The sequence below is a fragment of the Oratosquilla oratoria genome, chromosome 8, assembly GCF_046742065.1.
Source record: "Oratosquilla oratoria isolate Oo_2021 chromosome 8, ASM4674206v1, whole genome shotgun sequence".
Lineage (NCBI taxonomy): Eukaryota > Metazoa > Arthropoda > Malacostraca > Stomatopoda > Squillidae > Oratosquilla > Oratosquilla oratoria.
Window position 1 is genome coordinate 58,965,458 of NC_134784.1, and position 20,541 is coordinate 58,985,998.

At 39.2% G+C, this 20,541-nt stretch overlaps 1 protein-coding gene across 3 annotated transcripts in view; it reads left to right on the forward strand.

The window, feature by feature from the left end:
* LOC143027762 (venom protease-like) overlaps positions 1 to 19,928 on the forward strand; it is a 72,714-nt gene extending 52,786 nt beyond the window's left edge. For 2 of the 3 annotated variants that reach the window (XM_076189286.1, XM_076189287.1), the window contains 3 exons: positions 6,413 to 6,509; positions 12,691 to 12,863; positions 16,295 to 16,627. In XM_076189286.1, coding sequence (XP_076045401.1) covers positions 6,413 to 6,509; positions 12,691 to 12,863; positions 16,295 to 16,456 — 432 coding nt within the window. In that variant the 3' untranslated portion in view covers positions 16,457 to 16,627. Of the gene's footprint in view, positions 1 to 6,412; positions 6,510 to 12,690; positions 12,864 to 16,294; positions 16,628 to 17,094 lie in introns of those variants that run through there. The other variant, XR_012966643.1, reaches the window with a different exon arrangement.
* Positions 19,929 to 20,541: the final 613 nt, after the last annotated feature.

Sequence of the window (20,541 nt, forward strand, 5' to 3'; positions counted from 1 at the left end):
GCTATTAATACACCCACACCCACACACCCACACCCACACCCACACCCACACCCACCCACACACACACACACACACACACACACACACACACACACACACACACACACACACACACACACACACACACACACACACACACACACACACACACACACACACACACACACACACACACACACGCACGCACACACACACACACACACACACACACACACACACACACACACACACACACACACACACACACACACACACACACACACACACACACACAGACACACACGCACACACATATATATATATATATATATATATCTACTATAATAAAGTAGTAGCCTCTGTCTGTCTGTCTGTTTGTTTGTTCACGAGCTCCTCCTGGGGTTTTAGAGATACACCCCCATAACCATATATATTCTGATACCATATCCTTCCAGGTATTTGGATAACTATATTTCATTAGAAAAATATTTTGGTAAGGGTTAAGGGTTAAATTCAGGTGGGGTATGGTTAAGTGAGTGATTATTCTCGAACTACTCCTAGTTTTTTTTCAGATAGACCCCTATAACCATATATGTTCTAAAACCTTATAATCAAAGGTACTTGGATAACTATCTTTCATTTGTCTGTCTGTTTGTTTGTTCACGAACTCCTAGAGTTTTGGAGCTAGACCCCCAAAACCATATATATTCTGATAATCTATCACTCCAGGTACTTGGATAACTATATTTAATTAAAAAATTGGTTACGGTTAAGGCTTAAAGTTAGGTGGGGTATGGTTAGGTTATAGATTATTCACGAACTCCTCCTAGGTTTTTTCTGATAGACCCCTATAACCTTTAATATACTTGGACAACTATCATTTGTCTGTCTGTCTGTCTGTTTATTTGTTTGTTCCCGAACTCCTAGGGTTTTGTAGATAGACCCCCATAACCATATATATTCTGATACCCTATCACTCCAGATACATGGATAACTATATTTCATTAATATATATATATATATATAATATAATATATATATATATATAATACATATACATTTAGGGTTAAGGGTTAAAGTTAGGTGGGGTATGATTAGGTTAAGGATTATTCACGAACTCGCAACAATGCGCGGGTAATTTGGCTAGAATACATACATATATATATATATATATATATATATATATATATATATACATATATATATATATACATATATATATACATATATATATATACATATATATATATATACATATATATATATATATGTATGTATATATATATATTGGAAGTAGGCCATTAATAATGCATGCGTTGTTAAAGTCAACAGCTGTGATAGCATTATTCCGTTTATAGAATTTCTTTGCTATGTTACGCACCAATGTGCGGTCGTCTGGATGCAGATTTCTGAGTAGAGTACTGAAGTCCATGGTGTTTTCCTCTAGACGTCTTTCGGCCTTAACTGGCCATCTTCAGGAGGTGTTGACTGGTCAAATTGTTGACAAAGAATCTGAATTCTGAATTCCTAGGAAAGACCACCCGCTTGCGCGGGATCGGTTTTTGTGGGAGGGGAAGAATGTCTGTAAGAAAATGAAAAGATAGTAGTGTATAAAAGAGGGCTATTGCCACCGGGCGAATTAGCGAGCGATTTGGGGCAGTTGGGATTAAAAACAGATTACAATCACCAAAAGTTCAGAAAATGGTAGGAGGCGTAGTAGGAGAGAAAGGTGGAAAAACGGAAAAATCTTTAGTGGGAGGTAAACTGAAATGAGAAGATGTAGTATAAGAGAAAGTTCGAAAGGAAGCGAATTTTAGTCGAAGAAAAAGTAAGTGTAGATGTTTGTGCGTGGGTCGTGGCTATGTTCGTGAGAGGTGTGTGTGTGTGTATCTTACGGGAAGTGAGTAGAGTTCACTTCCCGCGTGTAGAGCGCGTTCCTGATTAGCCCCAGGTAAGGCATGAGCTCTCCTGCATTTCCCCAGGTTGGGTTGTGTGTGCTTGTAGCCTGTCAATTATTGGGCTACATGCAATATTATTACTATTATTATTTCATCATTATTGCTATCACCAGTCAAAGCTGGTGAAGGGGTGTATTATTAATAGGTACGGTTATACACGTCTTATCGTGTACACCGCACGTGGGACGGGCGCAGCTGACAGATAGTCTGTACGGTGTGGTCTAGGTGTAATGTGTTGTATCAGGTGTTTGTGTTTGTCGTGCAGTTTTTCTAGGTGTCTTGAGTGAAGTTTGTGTTTGTGTTGGTTGAGTGGACGGATGTTGGAAATTCGGTGTAGAGACTCAGTGGTTCTGAAGTCGCTCCATCGCGAACCCGTGATAAACTTGACAGCGGCATTCTGAACCTTCTGATGCTCGTAGTTATTAGTGGGACATGTCAGCTGGCTTAGTCCCGGGGACTGGCACAGAATCGGTCTGACGAGGGCTAGGTACAATCGACGTTTGGTGGTCAGTGTTGCAGTTTTGAAGCGTCTTAGCTTTCCCAGCACAGCCCTCGCCTTCGCTCCCTGCTTGCGGAAGTGTGGGGTCCAGGTAAGGCCACTATCAAGTGTGCTATCCAGCACACAGGTATGGTCCTTCACTGGGATGTTTGTATTGTTTATTTTAAGAGGAGTGTTTGTGATTGTTCTGTTGGTTCGCTTGCAGCAGAAGTATACAGTATTGCATTTCGACGCGTTGTTCTTAATGCGCCACTGTTGCTCCCACGCGTGTGCCCCGTCAAGGATGTTTTGCATTACGTGTAACGCTCCCTGCAGCGTTTTGTGTCTGCTGATGTGGTTAGTGTCGTCCGCATCTGAAAGAGTTAGAGCCTGGTTGCGTGGATAAGCTAGCTCTGGCAGGTCATTCGTATATAGATTGTACAGAGCGGTACTCCAGCCTTCGGCACAAAAGGTTGGGACAGACAGCCCCGCCACTTTATTCTTATTGTCCTGTCGTACAGGTAATTGCAGAGCAACCTTGTGAACGGCAGGGCAAAGTCGAAATTGTGGTACAATTTGTATTTAAGGCCTTCATGCCAGACAGTATCGAATGCCTTCTCCACATCCATACAAACCAAAATGGCCTTACCAGGGCGACCGTCTGGCGGTCTTTGAACCCATTGAGTGACCATGGATATTACGTCTTCTGCACCGCGCCCCGGCCGAAAACCAAATTGGCAATCCCTCAGCACATTCTCCGTTTCTAGGTACACGGTCAGGCGGCGGCATAGGACGTGCTCAAACACCTTACCAAAGTACTCCAGAAGGGAGATCGGCCGGTATGAAAAGGGGGCGGAGGCGGGTTTCTGGGGTTTAGGAATGAGGATGGTGTGGGAGGCCTTGAACAGTTGTGGGAAGTACCCAGAGGCTAGTGAGCTATTGTATAGTGTCGTCATGTGTGAGATTATGTTGTCTGGCATTCGTTTGAGTATGTGTGCATCGATGCCTGAGGGGCCAGGGGATTTTAGTTTTAAAGCCGAGATAACCCCCTTTACCTCCTCCATAACGATGGGGCAGATGAGGGGATCATCTTCATCTAACTGAGAGAGATCAACAGTCTCGTCGGGAATGAGGTCACTATATCTGTTCATGAAGGAGTTAACACTGTGCAAGGTGCTAAAGCAATGTGGTCCTTGCACAGGATGGGGTTTAAAGACCTCACTCCATGCTGACGCCAGGAGGTCAGCTTGGTGTTGGGGGGAGTGTGCAGAGTGGTTAAGATGGTTGATGACCTTGGGTGGAGGCACAGAGCACTCCTCCAGCTGACGTTTGAGGGTCCTCCAGAACTTGGAAGGGTCCGTCTCACAGGCTCCGGAGAGCGAGGCCATCAGTTGCTCCTCCTCACGATGTGAATCGATGTAGAGGGACTTCCTCAGGCTACTCTGTAGCCAGTGCATGTCTCGTAGGATGGCGACACGGGCCTCTAGGGGTGCTTGTAATAGATCTGTAAATCTGTTCTGTAGTGCAATGCGTAGTCTGTTAGTGCGCATAGAAGCGGTGAACGTGGCAACCTTTCGGTATTTGGAATGTCAGAATGACTCGGTTTGGTCGTATGATGGTATATATCGGCGGAGAGCGGAGAGCTGAAACGTCCGCCGGCCAATCAGCGTGCGGGATGCATTCTCTGTCTTCTGGTTGGTAACGACGTTTCAGGCTACTACTGGATATTGATAGCGTTTTTTTTTTTTATTGTAAATTAGCACCGCTTCTGTCATCTTTAGTTTTCTGGTGTCGTTGTTTCTTTCAATGGTGGTGGTGGTGGTGGTGGTGCCTTCCATATGGTGCCTCTTAAGTGTGAGTCCATGCTCGTACAGGTAGTGTCTTTTTATGCCGCCGTCCTGCAGATGTGCATCCTCGTTGATAGTGTTGTAGTGGTGTCGCCAATGTACCGAAAATTTAGGCGAATGCAGTCACCACTGGAACATGTGTGTTGGTACACGACGTTCACCTCTTGCATTTCACCTGTCTTAGGGAGGTAGCTGTTCTTTACGAATAAGTTAGATGTCCTTCTTGTCTTACAGTAAATGGCGAGGTCGATTTTTGAAGCCGGGTTGGTGGGTGTGACATTCTTATAAATTTTATTTTTGAGGGCTTTCTCATCATCCTTGTAGGCTGAAGACCTAGTACCACTATAGGAGAGTTTTATGCTTTATGTAACTGGTTGTTGTTCTAGTTGGTGCATAAAGGTGTCCAGTCAATGCCGTATAACGCTATTTCTTGCATGGGATAACTGTTGTTGCTGAGAACCTGGGAGATTCTCTTAAGCTCTGTATTCGTGGCGGTCCATGTGTATATACATATACACAGACATGACAGAATTGAATAGACACCAAGGGAAATCGTTTAATCTATCAAACAAGCAATTGATACAATTAAAGTGTTTCTAAATGGTCACAATGCGAATAACTAATACTTGGTTGACATCCTCTGCTTTTTCAACGGAAGGAAACTTCTAGGCATGCTAGTGATTAGTTCACGAATATCATCTTGAGGGATTTCTTACCATGTTTCCCGTAGTAATCCTAAGAGTTCGGGCTTTGTAGATATCTCCCTGTTCTTTTTGCGAAGTTGTCGGTCTAATATGCCACAGAGGTGTTCAATAGGGTTCATATCCGGGGACTGACTTGGCCATGGAAGTTTCCTGATCCCATTTTGGCTCAACCAATTTTGTATTGCTTGAGCAGTGTGACAAGGAGCTCTATCTTAGATAAATAGGAGGGCATTTTTACTCATTCTACCACTGAAGAATATTGGAATGAGTCCTTCCTTTAATATGGAAACATATTTGCTTGAACTGATGTTTCCTTGACACTTCACAAGCTCTGATCGACCATCACTCCAAATTGCACCGCACACCATTATTGAAATGCCCCATATTTCACTGTTGGCTGCAGTCTTTTGGGGTCAAACTCTTGGCTAAAGAGTCTCCAGACTCACACTCTTCTACTGTCAGAAAACAATGCGAATCGTGATTCATCAGAGAAAATGACAGTGCTCCAAAAGGCCGCAGGTCTCTCCACCATCTCAACAGCCCAATCCTTTCTGCGCTTGGTATTGGCTGAACGAAGGAATGGTTTCCTTCTTGCAGCTCTGCCATGGTAACCCAGGTTATGGAGATACCTGACAGCTGTTCCGGGACAGACATCAGCTTGTGCTGCTATGTCAGAGGCCTTGCAACGTGGATCCTCTTCGAGATTTCTTTTGACAAGACGCAAGGTTCTTTCTGAGGGCCTGGGACGACCTGAATGAGGTTTTGTGCCCTTCTTGCCCTCTCTGGTGGATTGTACAATCACTCTATTAACAGTAGAAAGGGGTATAGACAGATTTTTCAGATATTTTGCGTTGACTAAGTCCACCTTCATGTTGACCCACAATACGACTTCGCTGAAATTCAAATAGGTCTACTGCTTCTTTGGTTCGTGGCATGCTTGATTAATCTTGTAATTAATCTGAAACATAAATCTAAGTAAATATAACATATATTGTAAATTTGAATAATATTAAGCATTAAATAAGAGCAGAAATGAATTTTTCTTAGTGTCTATTCAATTCTGTCATGTCTATATATATATATCTATATATATATATATATATATATATGTATATATACATATGTATATACATATATATATACAATATATATACACATACAAATATACATATATATATATATATGTATATATGTATATTATATACATACATATATATTTATATATACATAGTATAAATATATATTATATATATATAAAAATATATATATATATATATATATATATACATTATTTTCTTGTCATTTTTTCCATTCACGCTCCACCCATCGGTGGCGATCGTGTACCTTTACAGCGTTCTAATGTTGGATGTAGAAAATGCCGGTCTGGTACTAAAATATGTCGATTTATTCATTCTATAACTCTCATTGATTAATACTACTTTTTAGAATGAGATACGCCCTGTATGTCTACCATGGGGAGAACAGGAGGTTCCTTCTATTGGAAGCACCGTAACACTAACAGGATGGGGGAGAACTTCTTTCGGTGAGTATCGCCTCTAATTCGTAATTGCCTACACCTCAAGAGAATTTTTTTTTTCATCAGATAGTCAAATGAGTACCTAGCAGAGACTCTAGGAAAAAATGGTACAGGAGGAAAAGATTTAACCTATCGTAATCTGACGCTCCCTGGTGTATGCCCCAATTGATGATGATGATGAATCTAACCCGTGCAAAACTGTGATTTTCGCTATTGTGACTTTTTCCGTTCACGTTGGCAGCATGTCCAGTCTCAGCTTTCGTGTTGGTTTCTATACGTATGTCATAATTTCTTTTAGGATTTATTCATTTATTTATTTATTTATGTTAGTGGTAACATCTCAATCTTCCCCTTTTTATTTCTGTGTGAATATGAGCAATATCATTCCTATGGCGCAAGAATGTGATCAATGTTTTCTTCAACCCCAGTCCCTTCCTTTCTCTGGATTCATTACCTTGTACTCAAGTTCTGCAATAGAAAATATTGACAACAGTACTGATATTTTCCGTATTTCAGAGTAATATTGATATCGAGCTTTTCTAGACTTTCCTATTATGTAATTCCTTCTAGATCAGGGCAGGATAATTTATAATTTTTTCTTAAAATTCCATGATTTTTTACACATGTGGTAGAGTGAACATATGATCAGGCAGTTTATATGTTTCACAACTGTGGTGGAGAAAGGGGAGAATCCTGCCACTGCGATCCCCATTCAAGTCGTGAAAGGCAACAAAGTGGAACGGAGTGATGGGGCTAGGTATCCTGCTCTCTGAATACTTATCGTACGAGAAGTCAAAGAATAAGATGGTCTGGAAGGAAATATCCGACCAGAATACTAAAATTTGGGTCCTTAAATATGCGTTGTTGTCGTACAGATGAGAGTAAAAGGGAAGAGATAGGTAGTATGTTTGTGAGAAAGTAGATGGATATGTTAGAGTTAAGTGGAGCTAAGTTGAAAGGGAAGGCGATTTTGAGTTTGGGATTGAGGTGGGGAGAGTAATGGGAATGAGGAGGGGGCGAAGGAGAGAAGGAGTAGCTCTGCTGGTAAGTGATGAGATAAAAACGAGTGTGGTGAAGTGGAGGTCTTCAAGCTTAATGGGGGGTAAAGGTGAAACTAGGATGGGAGATGTAGGTTTATGTAAGTGCATATGGGCCTGCTAATGTGAGAATTTAAGAGGAGAGGGAGGCTTTTTGAATATATTTAAACAAGTGCTTAGAGAATTTGGAAGATCTCAATGCTAGAGTAGGGAATGAACTAATATATGGAGTAATAAGGAGGTTTAGAGTGCCAGGTAAAAGCCATAATGGAGAGTTGATGGTGGAAATATGTTTAGAAATAGAGTTAATGATAGCAAACACAGTGTTTACGAAGAGAGCCAAGAGTAAGTATACAAGAGGTGGTGGATGGAAAAGTGGTTAATAAGACATTAATTAGCTATGTAGTAGTATCCAAAAGAAAAATAGAAAGTGTTCTGGATGATCATGCTCTCAGAGTTGGTGAGTGTCAGATCATTTATTGGTACAAGGGAAAGAGGAAAAGGGTGGAAGGTAGAGAGGTACTTAGAGTAAACAATTTAAATGAGAAGGGAAAATAAAAAGAATACCAGGAGAAGCTGAGAGAAGCGTGGGAGGTGGTGAAGGATAGAGCAGAGAGAAGAATAAGTCTGTTTGAAGAAGGTATACAAATACGGTATGTAGAACGAAAAGGGTAGGAGGGAATAGAAGGAAGGGTATTGAGTGATGGAATGATAAGGTGAAGATGGTAATATAAGAGAAAAAGCAAACCTTTGCGGATTGGTTGCAAAGTAGGACTCAGGAATCACATGATAGGTTCAAGAAAAAGAGAGGAGAAGCAAAACGTAAAATAAATGAGGCAAAGAGGAGAGTAGATGCAAAATGGGGTAGAAGTATCACAGGACATTTTGAACAGAATAAAAAGATGTTTTGGGAGGAAGTGAGGGGTGAGTCAGGTAAAGAGTGCAGATGGATAGATGTTAATGGAATTTAATATGGTAAGGAAAAATGGTAGAATATTTTACAGAGTTGTTGAATATGGATAATATCAAGGAGGTTTTACTTGTGGCAGTGGTAAGAGCTATCAAAATAACTGTGATTGGAAAGGAAAATTAGAGGAATATAGGAAAATATGAGGTACGAGGAATTTTGAAAATGAGGAGAGCTGGTTCGGATGGGTGGATTGGTTATTGAGGCTGTTTAATGTGTGTTTAAGGGAGTTGAAATTGCAGGGGAACTAGAGAAGTGTCTGTGTAGTCCCGCTTTACAAAAAAAAAAAAAAAAAAAGACAAATGTGTATGTCGTAGTTTTAGAGAAATCAATTTGTTGAAACCCTTAGGGTAGGGTTCTAATTGAGAGGATCAAGAGAAGAACAGAGGGAAGAATTGGTGAGGAGCAGCATGGGTTTAGGAAACGTAAAATATACGTGGATCTAATTTTTGTGGCGAGGCAGATTTGCGAGAAGTTTATGACACAATGGTAAGCATGTTATTTTGGGCCTTTATAAACTTGGAGAAGGCTTGTGAAAAGGTAGCCAGAAAGGTACTGTGGGAGATATTGCAGATATATGGGATAGGAGGAAAGCTGTTAAGGGCAGTCAATTTTTTTTACCAGAGCAGCAGAATTTATGTTAGGATTGGGAATGTTGAGAACGGATGGTTTGGTGTAAAGGTGGGGCTGTGTCAGTGTTGTGTCATGTCGCCATGATTGTTCAATATATACATGAATAGGTTGATACGGGAGGTAAACGTGGGGATAATGGGCAGGAGATTGAAAATGGTATAGGTAATAGAAGGAAGTGGGAGGTGAGCCAGTTGTTGTTTGCAGGCAACACTGTGCTTGTGGCAGGGTCAGAGGAGGATCTGAGTCAGTACCGGAGTTTGGGAAGGTAGCCGATAGGGAGAAGTTGAAAGTAAATGTAAGTAAAAATAAGGTGTTGAGGTATACACGGGGAGAGGGCGGCGGCGAGTTAGTAGTAAGCCGTATAGGAAAGAGCCTGAAGGAAATGGATAGTTTTAAGTTTCTGGGAGGAGTGGGAGTGGATATAAACTGTAGAGTGGAAAAGCAAGTAAATGTCTTGGATATTTGAAAAGTGTTTGGAAAAATAGGCATTTGGGAATAGGTGCAAAGAGAAGATTATATATTAAAGGGTGATTGTATCTACGACAGTATGGGACAGACAGTTGGAATTTAAGAGAGGCATAAAGGATAAGTTTAAATGTGTTTGAGGTAGAAATTTCTGAAGAAGTATGGTAGGGGTTACAAGGTTGGATAGAGTGAGAAATGAGGTGCCGAGGAGAGCGGGGGTGGAAAGGGAGCTGGCAGACGGGGTGGGGTGGGGGTGGGGGGTGAAAGATTATTAGGATGGTTTGGGAACATAGAAAGAAAGAATGAAGAAAAATTAGAAAAAATAATGTAGGAAGCAGAGGTGGTGTGAGTTTGATTGAGGGGACGAGCGAGGATGAGACGGATTGATGGATAGGGTGAAAGGGGCTTTGAGCAAGAGGGAATTTTCTGTTGAGCAGGAAAGGAAGAAAGCAGGGGATAGGTGTGAATGGAGAATGGCTGTGCATGGATGATATTTTGACACAACCAAAAAGGGTTTTACCTCGTCTTTTGTATTTTCCACTTGAGGGGACGAGGAGGGAGGAACGTCAAGTAAAGGAAGCGGCCCTGCTGCGATGCAGTGTGTCTTTCTGCGTTGTTTCCGACCCGGGCAATGGACAGGAGAGATGGATAACCCTTCATTCACGCGGAGCTAAGATAGGAAGAAATTTTGTGTGGTGGGTGATAGTGGAATGGGTCGCTACCTCACCTTATAAAGGGGAAGAGGTCCTTGCTATATAGATAGACAGAGAACAATCTTTTGAAAACTGTATATCTTGTCTCCTATATTCACCTTAAGGAAGTTAGCCGTCATTTCATGTCCGGTCAACAAAGTATGCAAATTCTATTCATCCCTTTGCTATCGAAGGGAGTCACACACAGATAAATGTAGTCGGTTGAATAGTCAAAATGAAAAGACAAATACCCATGGAAAAAAAAAAAAAAAAAAAAAAAAAAAAAAAATATATATATATATATATATCTATATATCTATATATATATATACATATATACATATATATATATATATATATATATATGTGTGTGTGTGAATTTAGGGAGCAGGTTCTCTTCAATACATTTCTTATTAAATAACACAGCAAACTGGGCGTTAGTTATCTTCTTATTGAGACTTTCTACTCTTCTAATAACTTTTCTCTCTAAAGGAGGGAGAAGGTATACAATATTTCCAAACGAGTCCATGATTGGGTAGGAAAACTAACATTATACGACGTTTCGCCTATGCATTAGGCATCTTCTGGTAATTTATTCAGAAATAAATACATACTTATATAAAACAAAGATAGGTACATTAGGAGAGATCTAGGACTGTGACAATTCATCCTTTCCAGCCCACTACTCGTGACCCATACAACTCTAGGGTCCCGCACATGTTTTGTTGTATATTAATAAGTGGCATATAGTTTCTTATCATCACTGCCTCCCATGCATTTTAATTTTGTTGTATTACCATTCCTGGCGATTATTATTGTGTTCGTGTTAAGGTGTTCTCTTGATATGTTGTTCTTGTGGGATTTCGTCATGTGTGATTTTATTGCCCCGTTCTGCATGTGATACGTGAGTCTCTGTGAAAGTGTTTGTGTTGTGTACCCGATATACTCGTCTGTACAAAAGCGCACCGTCTTTGTTGAAATTACAAGTATACTTGTACACGACATTACTCTGTTTTAATTTGTCCTTTTGTGCTGCCAAATTATTCTTCATGATAAGAGATGATGTTCTGGGGTTCCTGTAATAAATTATCAAATTAAGCTTATCTCCTTCTTTTGTAGGTGTACAATTCTTTTTTATTATTTCTTTCAGGACATTTTCATCTTTTTTATAGCCTGAAGACATTGTGTTCTGGTAGTAAAGGTTAATGTTATTGAATTTACTACTTTCATCTAAAGCAGTGGTGTTGACTAAATCCATTTTAGTTTTTATTTCGTTGTCAATATCTTTTAACGGGAAGCCATTGTTAGTTAAGATTTGTTTTATCCTGTTTAATTCTTGGTGAAGAAGAGACCAACTTGAACAAATTTTGAAGGCCCTTGCAACGTAAGCCCGTACCACACTTTTCTTATACTTAGAGGGACATTCACTCATCCCGTTTAAACACCTTCCTGAGTCACTAGGTTTTCTGTAAACATCGGTGGTGAAGGTGCCATCTGATCCATCTACCCACACGTCTAAAAAGGGAATTTTGTTCTCTACACTCTTTTCAATAGTGAATCGTAGGCATGAGTTCTCTTCCAAAGCCCTCTTGAGGTTTTCAAGCTGTTCGTCTCCGTCTACGTCAACAAAGATGTCGTCTACGTATCTTAAATACATTTTTGGTGAAGGGTTGATGGAACTTAGGACGGAGTTTTCAACATGACACATGTAAGCTTGGGCAAATAGTACTCCCAATGGACTGCCCATTGCGACACCATCAACCTGGAAATAAATTTTACCTGAAGGGCATATATATTGTTTTCTTGAATGGCTTTTGACTAGACAATCATTGATTTCTGTTAAAGTGTAAGATCTTCGGCAAGTGAGATATTCCAGCCGTTCAATTTTAGTCTTGTACTTTAATAGAATGGCGGGTAGTGTTCGAAATAAAGATGGGTTAGTCTAGTTTTTAACTAGAGACGATATCTTTTGATGGGTCGAAGAAATATATAATTTACTTGCTTGTCATTGCAGTTCTTGAGAAAAAATGCTTGTCAATCCTCCCCCGTTCCTAGGATATTTTATTATTCCAGGAATATAATTTTTGTTTTACACTAATCATGACTTTTATTTCTCGTGAGTTAACGAGGGATAGTGAATATCTTATTATTTGTGTTCTCACATGAGACTTTACCACCAAGACCGTTTATGTGAATCCAATCCAAAATTACCTAACCTAGCCTAACCAAACCTGACCTATCTAAAATTTGCTTTGCATAACCAGAAGAAGATTCTATCAACAGGACTTACATTGAGAAAAAAGAGTGATAAATTAATCAAAGTTCTTGTATCTTTACTAGATCGGATATAATACATTTACATGTTCGTTGAAACCTATCTTCCATGTCACCAGGTGGCAACCGTAGCAACATTCTTCAGGAAGCAAGCGTTCATATGTTGAATCGCGAAGAATGTGTCAAGGGCTTCTCGACGCTCCACGACTACAGTTCCAGATACCCAAGGGGAATCACTTCAGACCTCCTCTGCATTGGAGACACAGATGGTGAAGGCCAGGACGCCTGCCAGGTGAGTTTATGCTCAAAATTAGTCTCATAAGGAGATAGATAGATAGAGAGAGAAAGAGAGAGAGGGAAGTTGTATTTTGTCAGCAATAACCAGTGCTTCTATGCTTGAAAAAAAAAAAATGCCGAAGAGGTGAAGCAGTAGAGGTGGTAAAGTGATGTGCGATGTGGAAGTGATATGCGATGTGAAAAATGTAAAAGTGACCTTAGCATTGCACATGGAGGTGTCAGTGATATAGTCAAACATCTTGACACCAAGAGGCACAAGTCAGTTGATATCAGTGCATCCTCCAGTAAAGTTGTTACTGATTGAAACACAATGGCAAAAGCCGACAAGACTGTGAGAATAAACACCGTGTGAGATCGAAACCTTTATTGGTACGACGTTTCGCTTGTTACAGCTTTTTCAAGTACAGACATGGCAAACACTCTGAGTATATATAGGCCAACGGGTAAAGAACTGGGAGAGGTTATCAGGGGTGGGTGGGTGGTAGGTGGAGGGGCGGGGGTATGAGAAGGGGGACGGGTGGGACTTGGTGGAGATAAAGGAGGACATTTCGGACAGTTTGTTGAAGTGGACTAAGGGGGACATTTCATACATTTGTATAATGCGGGTAATAGATGGATGATAGGAGGGGCGATGTTAAACATGCCTCTGTTCTGCTCAATGGTTTTGAAGCTTTGAATGGCGGCCGTTTCGAGGCATTTCCTCCTCACCCTGTCTGGTTCACTAAAATGAAGCTCTGCGTTAGCCCAATCCATCAGGTGGTCGTTGGTGTTCCGGTGGATAACACAGGCGTTGGTGGTGATGTTGTTCCGGGAATCGTAGCGATGCTCCCGGATCCGGGTCTTCAGGTCACGGGAGGTCTCGCCGATGTATACTTTATCACATCCAGCACAGGGTATGCGTTTTTTCCCCACATCTCGTCCTGGCTGTCACTCCTTCTAGAGAGCTCTTTGAACTATCAAAGGATCAAGGATCTAGAAGTGGCTGCTACTGAAGGTTTGTGGGCTTACCACACAATCAAAGAAAATCATAGCTTTAGATCTACTGACTGTGCAACAAAAATTTTCAAAGCATGCTTTGAACCAAAATTTTCGTGTGCTAGAACGAAGTGTGAGGCAATTGTTGCAAATGTATTTGCACCTTATTCTGAGAAAGAACTTGAGAGTCAAATGAAGGATGCCCACTGCATTACACTGTTAACTGATGCAAGCAACCATGGCAACAAAAAGCTATTCCCTGTTAAGGTTCGCTTCTTTCATCCATATGAAGGTGCTCAAGTGAAACTCGACCTAAAATCTCAACCAGGAGAAACATCGGACATCGTTGTGGAGCATTTAAAAGAAACCATTGAGAAACATGAGTTGAATGGAAAATTAGTTGGTCTTTGTGGTGATAACACTAACTGTAATTTTGGGGGTGCAGCAAGAAAAGGAGTGAATAATATCTTCAGGAAACTGAATGACTACATTGGCAGAGTACTTATTGGAATTGGATGTTTTGCACACATTGTCCATAATGCTGTGCTGGCTGCTAATGACTGTCTCCCAGCTGACATAGAGGCAGTTGTTGTAAAAATATACTCATAATTCTACATCTACACTGTTAGAGTAGAGGAGCTGAAAGAGTTTTGTGACTTTGTGGAGATAGAATACAAGCAGTTACTGGGGTATAGCAAAACGAGATGGCTGGCATTAATGCCTGCAGTGGAAAGAATATTAAAGTTGTTTCCAGGTTTAAAGTCATACTTCCAAACTCAAAGCCCAGTGTTGCTGAAAAAATTCTTTGAGAGTCCACAAGCAGAAATATGGCTCAGTTTTGTTCATTCTCAGGCAGCTGCGTTTCAACAAGTGATTTTTAAGATTGAAGGACATAGCATTTCTGTTGTGGAAGTGTTGAGTGCTGTATCTAACTTGAAGGAAACTCTGCAGTCAAAAGTAGATAATGTGTTCATGCCACACTCAGTAAGAAGACTAGTATGGAAATTAGAACATGAGGGGCTAGCTGATCCTTCAGCTATAAGAAAAGTAATAGTAGAGTTTTATGACACGTGTGTGTGAAGTACTTGGATCAGTGGTCAGCTAACATACCTAATCTTGATTGTATGCACTGCGTTTCACTAAAACAAGTTCCAACCTGGTCAGACGTTGCGAAAACAATGGATTTTGCAGCTGAAAGACAAATGTTTGACATAAAATTTGGCTCAAGCTTATTTTCTGAGTTTACTTGTGCTGCCAGGTACATCACTGTAAAAGTAGCTGAGTGTAATGAGTCAAACCTACCAACAGATTCAGCGGTGGGTACAAATTTTCGCTCATTTCAAAGACAGAGATGTTAGTCACCAACACGTCAGAATTAGCTCAGTTTATGCTCTGCCTTCCTGGAACAAATGCTTGTACTGAACGCGCGTTCTCACTCATGAATAGAATTTAGACATCTGAGAAAAAGCAGCTGAAAGTTCCAACTCTTCGAGCATTACTGACGACAAAGCTAAATCCTAAGCATACATGTATGGAGTTTTATAGTGTGGTGAAATCAACTCCAGAATTATTAAAGAAGATTTCATCCAGTGAAAAGTATGCTTTGTAAAGGTAAGAAAAAACATTCTAATTGATTATAGTATCTTTATGAGGTTGAATATATATATATATATAAGTATATATATATGTATATGTATGTATATGTATATATATATATATATATATATAAACTAGTACATAATGTCCCGCTTTTTCACTCAAAAAATCCGGTCACATTATATGTATATATATATATATATATATGTATATATATATATATATATATATATATATATATATATATATATATATATATGTATGTGTGTGTGTGTGTGTGTGTGTGTATATATATATATATATATATATAAATATGTGTTTGTATATATATATATATATATATATATATATATTTCTTTATTTTAGATCAGTTTCCACTCGTACAAGAATGCTGGGTGATTTGGTTCATAGGGATGTCACTATATTTCCTAAGATATTGACCATATAAAACATGAAACCAGTACCCAATACAGAAAGAAAGAGAGGGGAAGGGAGACACAGGGAGAGGGGGAGAGGGAAATAGAGAAAGAGAGGGAAAAAGAGAGAGGGAAAGAGAAAGAAACGGAATAAGAGACGAAGGCTACATTAAATATCACTTACACCACATTTTTAGAAGTGAGCACTAATGAGAAATAAGAAGCCCCACGCCTTTACTACTTAAATTTCTTATTTTTGGTGCGATTTAGATTTTACATTAATTAATCATCACAGTACAATGACTTCCTTTTTGTGTGTGTAAATGGAGTATTACTCTTCAATATGAACGACCACTATCTCCTTGGAGGATATGTCTCTTTTTTCCTTAATGGCATGACCTGTTAATGGTACCATTCCTCTTTCTCTGTGTATGTCCAGGGTGACTCAGGAGGTCCGGTTGTGATCCGGGAAGATGAGAAGTACGTCCTGGTTGGAATCGTGTCTTTGGGTTACGGTTGCAGCAATCCGGATTTTCCCGGGGTTTACGCCTCCGCCCACCATCCCTCTGATCTCGCCTGGATCAAGAAGGTTGCCTTCTGAAGGAAAACGGAACATTATCTGACGTGCGGTACATCAGCACCTCTATTGTAAATGTAATTATGGACAACTGGCTCAAACTTATCAAGTCAATCTCATTATATGATTAGAACGAACGATAATACAAAGGAATTTTGAGATTACAAACCTAAGTTAAAATTACTCCAAAGTCAATTATAGATTATCTCTTTCCTATACTAAGTTAGATTATAATAAACTAACATGTATTGAGACGCAAGTGGCTAAATGAGTTGTCACTGATTAGCGTATATAGCTTTCATATGAAGATAGATTAAATGTGGATTATCTATCACTATCTAGGTTCCTCATGCACAATCTTCCAAACCCAGACTGAGAACTTAGCATCAAAATGTTTCCATATGCAAACTCTCTAACAATATTTAGACACTACTAGGGATACAAAAACGTGGCCAAGAACATCCAAATCTACCTCACAGAATTAGAACGGTGGCTGACAATATGAGAGTGTCAGAATTACCCAAGGAATCACCATTGGTTCTTTTTATTCACAAATAACCAATAACCACTAGGCACACAACAGTTCCTCTAAATGAACAGCGCCTGTGTGTAAGAAAAATCCCATATTGGGATTCATGTACGATACTCACACTTCATTTCAGGGCTGTGGAGTCGGAATACAAAACCTTCGACTCCGACTCCTCTATTTTTGGCACCTCCGACTCCGACTCCGACTCCGACTCCGACTCCTCTTCATGTAATTAACTGATTATGGCCTACATATTTTATAAAACCTATGCAACACACATACGCTCCAATCTTGAGTAGACTTATATCATTGAAATTGGTTTATATCAAAGAATATATATATATATGTTATAGTGTTGCTTTCCTATGTTTGACCTCTGCAATAATACTTTATAAGTGAAGTGGAGACAAAATTTTTGAAAGGCTGTTGAAGAAAATTCAGTAAAAAAAAAAAAAAAAAAAGATTCTATGATGTAAGACATTTGTCATAGTATATATCTTTGCAAATAAGTGATAAGTACATTTCAAAAACAAAAATACTGTACTTTATAACAAAGGTTGAAATATAACCTTTGTAAAGGATATACAAACCTAATGATAAAAAAATATATAATGGAAGATTTTTTTTTTTACATATATGGTTTTGCAAATACAAAATAGAAAAATTAGAATACAATATAAAAGATGTTTAGGTAAATTTCTTGAAAGGAAACAGTGAATATAGAGAAAATAAACCTTATTGATACGAGTACGGTACATCATACATACTTTTTGGGTATCATTATCCTTCATATGTTTTCATACTTTCTTTTGTCTTAATGTACTGAAATTACTGACACAAGTACCTCTTGGTTTAACTACATATAGTACAAAACAAGATACAGCTGAACATGTTTGAAACGTGTAACTTTTTTTTTCAACTTTAAATATCCCTATTTCAATAACTCATTGTTAAAAAGTATAGAGGGGAAAAGAGAAGGGGAAAGGAAAAAAGAGATAGTATTATTGCGTTAGTCTACAGTTGAAATCATAATCATCCTACTGTTTGGTAACACAGCGGTGGGAGAAACCACCAAACTGATGGAGTGATAGAAACGAATTTACAGCTCCCGTGACTGTGTGTCAAAAGAAGGTGTAAAATTGAGGTGTTTAATTTATTCAAGTAATACTTTGGATGTTTATCGGTCTATGTATAGATTTGAAAGCCAGCGTTGCACAAGGGCGTTTTGGGGGTTTAGTGGAATGACCACGAAGATAAGACGATGAGATATATTACATTTTATAAAATTATGTTTTTTTTTTATATATAATCTACTTATAAGGAGTGTGCACTGCATAGCTCTACAGACTAAACGAAGGCCTTATAAAGTGTAAATTTAACTGGAGTCGGAGTCGGAGTCGGTATATCTTTACCAACTCCGACTCCAGTTGGACCGTAATTGCTTCCGACTCCGACTCCGACTTCACAGCCCTGCTTCATTTTCCATACACCCAGAAGACATCACAGAAAATGTAAGTAAGCTATTCATTACACTCAAAACAGTCATGAGTGCAAACTTTGGACAATAGGGTAACGCGTTGTGGTCTACATACTGTTTGTATTCCATTCAATTACTCATTCATAGCATGGTTTCCTACAATCAAGAACGCCAACATAGAACAAATACAAACCATTTAACAAGCAAGCTGTTTATGTGTACCTTATTCGATTAAGCATGCATGACAATCTTAAAACAAAAAACACCAGGAAAGAAGGAGCAGAAGTAATTAAGAAAAAATATTTAGAACAATAACGGCCACATGCACGCGGAAATCAGAATAATGTACATTGAACTACACATAAGGTATTTAGTTCTCTGACAGATCTCTATTCCTCGCACCTATCACATCTCATAACACACCACCAAATTACAGTCTCACAGAATGTTACCAGTACTTATTCCCGGTGACTCAGAAGGCAACCCTATTAAAGTATATACATATAGAGACCAATACTGTACACAAACACTATAAAACAAACCAAACATCTAGATAATAGACCATGAACCACAAGACATAAATCCAAGACGCATAAATCAACCTTGTCCGCCTTTAATCGAGTCAACACCCAGCATTAAAACGATGCCAGCACAAAATTGATTTGGCTCTAGACAACACATACACCAGCTGTTTTGATCACCCTGAAGGCATTCCATCTTCCTCTGCCTCATGTAAGCACAGATAATTGGAATGACGACGGGTACCTAAACGAAGTGGTCCAAAGAAATGGACGTTAGAAAGAATGATCTACCTGCCGGCTATCTTAAAAATCCGTAAGTATCCTCACTTTCATCTAGAGGTGCAACCACAAGGGGCTGACCTTCGGTCTTCAGACTGGACCTAAGATACCTCCTAACTGTACAGTATGTCCTTCACATTTTCACACAAAGAGAGCTGACAACTGGTAACTGCTTCTCTTCCACTTCTATAAGCCAGTGGCATAGAAATAGTCCCACACTAATGTAACAGAGACATCAGTCGAACGTTTCCTCCCAGAGATCTCTCTGGGAGGGCCTGAGGACCACTGGTGTAGGAATTCGGGTTTCTAGTCAGTGAAACTCAAATCAACAATTATTTTGACACATATACCCTTAACCCTGAGATAGATCTAGAGCCCGGGGACTGTGAATTGGGCGCCTTAGGTTTTCAAAAAGAAAAGTGTGAGTCAACAGGTTAGACAAGAAAATCGGCAATGCTGAGGAAAACTGGTTTTCTATCGGATTCTGAGTCTGCAAATATTATGGAACTCATGCACTCTCGTGAATAGAATCCGTTCTCTGTGATATTAGATACAATGACTAAAACTTCTGCTGTTTTGTATTTGGTACATCTTTTATACAGGAGTTTTCATATATTAAGATTAATTTCTTGTAACTAAAGACCATGTAATGCACTAGTATTCATTAATTGTTTAAATGTATTACCATAACTTTGTTTTCTTTACCTAGGTTAGATCACTTTCATTAACACTGCCACTGAGTTGCGGAACATGATTCAAATGTAGTTTTTCTAAAGTTTCCTGTTTTTTCCCTCATATGTGCACATTTCACCAAGATTGCTACACCATGAACTAATGTAATTTTAACTTTGCAAAGTTGAAATAAGTCAACTTCAGAAACTGTGGATACTTATAAAACTTTGCCAACATTGATAGAGTAATTAATGCATGAATTATATGGATTCTTCTAATATATTTCTATAGATGTCAACAGACGATATTATTCAGCTGATGCCCCCCCCCCCCCTCCCGCTGTTGAAGCATTCACTCATGGCTGGACTTGTACCTAGTGAAAGTTGAACGAGTTGACTTTCTGCTAGAAATATATATATACATTCGCGTTACTGATAAACCCATGAAAATATGACGTGTTTACATTATATCATAAGATATAGATAGGCTGAAAAGATTATACATATATAAGAAGTTACAAATACAGTGCATTCAATTAAGTTACCTAAATGTGTATTGGCATATATAAAAAAAATAAATTGTAACTATCAATGGTGCGCCGTATTATGATGTCTAAGATGAAATGAAATAC